Source organism: Dasypus novemcinctus, chromosome 3 (genome assembly GCF_030445035.2).
Source record: "Dasypus novemcinctus isolate mDasNov1 chromosome 3, mDasNov1.1.hap2, whole genome shotgun sequence".
In the NCBI taxonomy this organism is placed as follows: Eukaryota; Metazoa; Chordata; class Mammalia; order Cingulata; family Dasypodidae; genus Dasypus; species Dasypus novemcinctus.
The window spans coordinates 98,958,309-98,961,017 of record NC_080675.1 but is presented as its reverse complement, the minus strand read 5'-3'; the positions used below and the strand labels follow the sequence as shown (position 1 = coordinate 98,961,017).

The 2,709-nt window shown below is 35.0% G+C and overlaps 1 protein-coding gene across 1 annotated transcript; it reads right to left on the bottom strand.

The window, feature by feature from the left end:
- Positions 1–812: 812 nt before the first annotated feature.
- On the bottom strand, positions 813–1,751 carry LOC101447635 (olfactory receptor 4K14-like). The gene has a single exon (XM_004470793.4). The coding sequence runs from the start codon at positions 1,749–1,751 to the stop codon at positions 813–815; it is 939 nt and encodes a 312-aa protein (XP_004470850.1).
- Positions 1,752–2,709: the final 958 nt, after the last annotated feature.

The following is a 2,709-nucleotide window of genomic DNA, read 5'->3' as shown; positions in this document are numbered from 1 at the left end:
TAACCAATAAAATATGATGTAAGTATGGAATGGTATAATTGGCTTATTTCATTGCCTAAAATATAGTTGTTTAATGTCTCTTTTCTATTAATCACAGTGTTACGTACTGTAGTTTCATTAATTGACCACATAAAGCATGGTCCCTGCTCTCAGACAGATTTTACACTTACACAAATTGTTAATGAAAATTTAAGGCATAAATTTCAGTCCTTGAAACAGATACATCTAAGGAAATATCATTAGGCTATACATTTTTTACTTTTATTGAATCAATGTAAAGCAATCATGTAATGACTCCTGCTATAGTCCCTAAATTCATTTCTTTCTCTCAATTTTTCTTCCCACTTTTTCCCAAAACTATTTCAGTAGGAAACTAGGTTAAGAAAAAAGTAATTTCACTTTCCTTTTAACAAAATTTAAGTGAAAGGTTTAAGGGGAAGACCATTGTTATGAAAACACTTTTCATTCCAAATGAGATTAGAAGGAATTTCAAGGAAAATTAAATAAATGTGGTTCAAAACTGGGATGTATATCTTGGCAGAAAGAATTTTTCAAGGGTCTCATTTAATGTATTCAATATAAGAAGATAGACTTGGAAGTTCATTCAAAAATAAATGATCAATAGTGTTTGGATTTTAGAGAAACGTTTCAAGGTATTGCACTGATCTCTGACAGATTTACAAATTCCTCTAATCATATTAATCCTGTCCCTGTATCAAGAGACTAGCATGACATGTAGATGTAAACCAAATGGCTTCGAGTTTCAATGTACATTACAAGGTCATTGTGTTATCAATTGGAGGTTTTCAGCATCAAATATTACCCTTGAAATCTATGTAGAAGTTTCTAAATTTCTTCATAGCATTTTTTATTTCCTTATTTTTCAGAGTATAAATGCATGGATTTAGTAGAGGTGTGAGATCAGAATAAAACACAGCAAGAACTTTATCCACCCAAGTGATCCTGAGTGGCCACACGTAGATGAAGGTGCAGGGCCCAAAGAAGAGTACCACCACAGTGATGTGGGCAGTGCAGGTAGAGAGTGCCTTTGATGTACCTGTTTTAGAACTTTGGCAAACAGTAAAAAGAATATATGTGTAGGACATAAGCAACAGAACAAAGCAGGTCATGGCTATGACCCCGTTGCCAGCATTCATTAATATTCCCAATGTATAAGAATCCATGCATGCAAGCTTGATTACCAGTGGTATATCACAGAAGAAGCTGTCTACTTCTCTGGGGCCACAGAAAGGCAGCTGCACAATCACAGCCATTTGACTCATGGCATGCACAAAGCCAATTGTCCAGGAAGCCACCAGTAACCCAATGCACTTTTTCAGGCTCATAATGGTAGAGTAATGCAGAGGTTTGCAGATGGCCACATAACGGTCATAGGCCATTACCACCAGTAGCACCATCTCACTCCCTCCAGTAAAATGGACAAAGAAGATCTGCCACATGCATCCTCCAAATGAAATGGTCTTCATTTCGCTGAGAAAATCTGTAATCATCTTAGGTGTGGTGACTGAGGAAAGCAACATATCAACAAAGGACAGGTTGGCCAACAAGAGGAACATGGGGGAATGGAGATGGACATCAGTGATGATTAAAATTATGACAAAAATATTTCCAAGTACAATAGTCAGATAAAGGATAAGAAATATCATTAAGAGTAAAACCTGCATATTCCATGAGTGACAAAGACCCAGAAGCACAAATTCTGATACAACAGACTGATTTCCTTTATCCATTTTATTCAGGTTTTGTCTAAAATAACATGGAGAGAAAGGTCAGTTCACGCATTAGAAAAGGATATTTACTTTTAAAATTTGGTGTTTTCAAAGGAATTTTAGTATCTGCATGAGAAAATAAGTATAATTAGGAAGATAAATCTTAGCCAAATATGCATAGTTTTATCTCCAAAAAAGAAGTGAAATACCTAAGATTGGTTTCCCAAGAATCATAAACATAGTATATTTACATTCTCATGCAAAGGATTTATCAGGGGAGTGCTCTCAGAGGACAGAGATGAGGAAATAGAATAGGGCAGTCAAAGGGACAAGAAATGATTGTGGTGTCACCTGGAAAATAACATCCTTCCACTTGTCCAGTCAAATGAATCTTGGTGGGACCCCAACAATATCCATTACATTAAATAGCTAAAACTTCTGTCATCTCCTTAGGAAGATGACTGTGAATTAATTTTGAAATCTAGAACAAATGACAAGATGCAATATGAGAATGCGTTCTTTTGTTTTTTGTTTTTTGGGATTTTTTTGTATAATAATTGCTTCAAGCCTCAATTGAACCTTTTCTATAAATCCTAAAATTAAATCTTTATTGTTCTAAAATATATGGTGGGACAACTATGATTGATATAATATCAAAGCAGGTTTAGAACATGCAAACTCTCTCCTATGGCATTAGGATAATTTGTTTAACCTGGAAAATAACCATCTCTATTTTGAGTATATACCAGGAGAGCAAGGCTCAGAAGGTCAGGAAGAATTGAAGACCTTCTTGGTTTTATTTCCAAGTGGAGTTCCTGCAAGCATTAGCTATGGCAATAACTTCTTGTTACTATTAAATGTTCCACATCTTGTTTGTACACAACATTTTTTGATTCCCTGGTTAATTTATAGTGTAAATCCACAGGTAAATATTTCCAAGAATGGAAGGATTTGGTGAAAAAGGGTCAAAGGGAAATGT

What these genes read in the sequence shown, in the direction of transcription:
- LOC101447635 (XM_004470793.4), bottom strand. Translation starts at nt 1,751, where the DNA reads ATGGATAAAGGAAATCAGTCTGTTGTATCAGAATTTGTGCTTCTGGGT.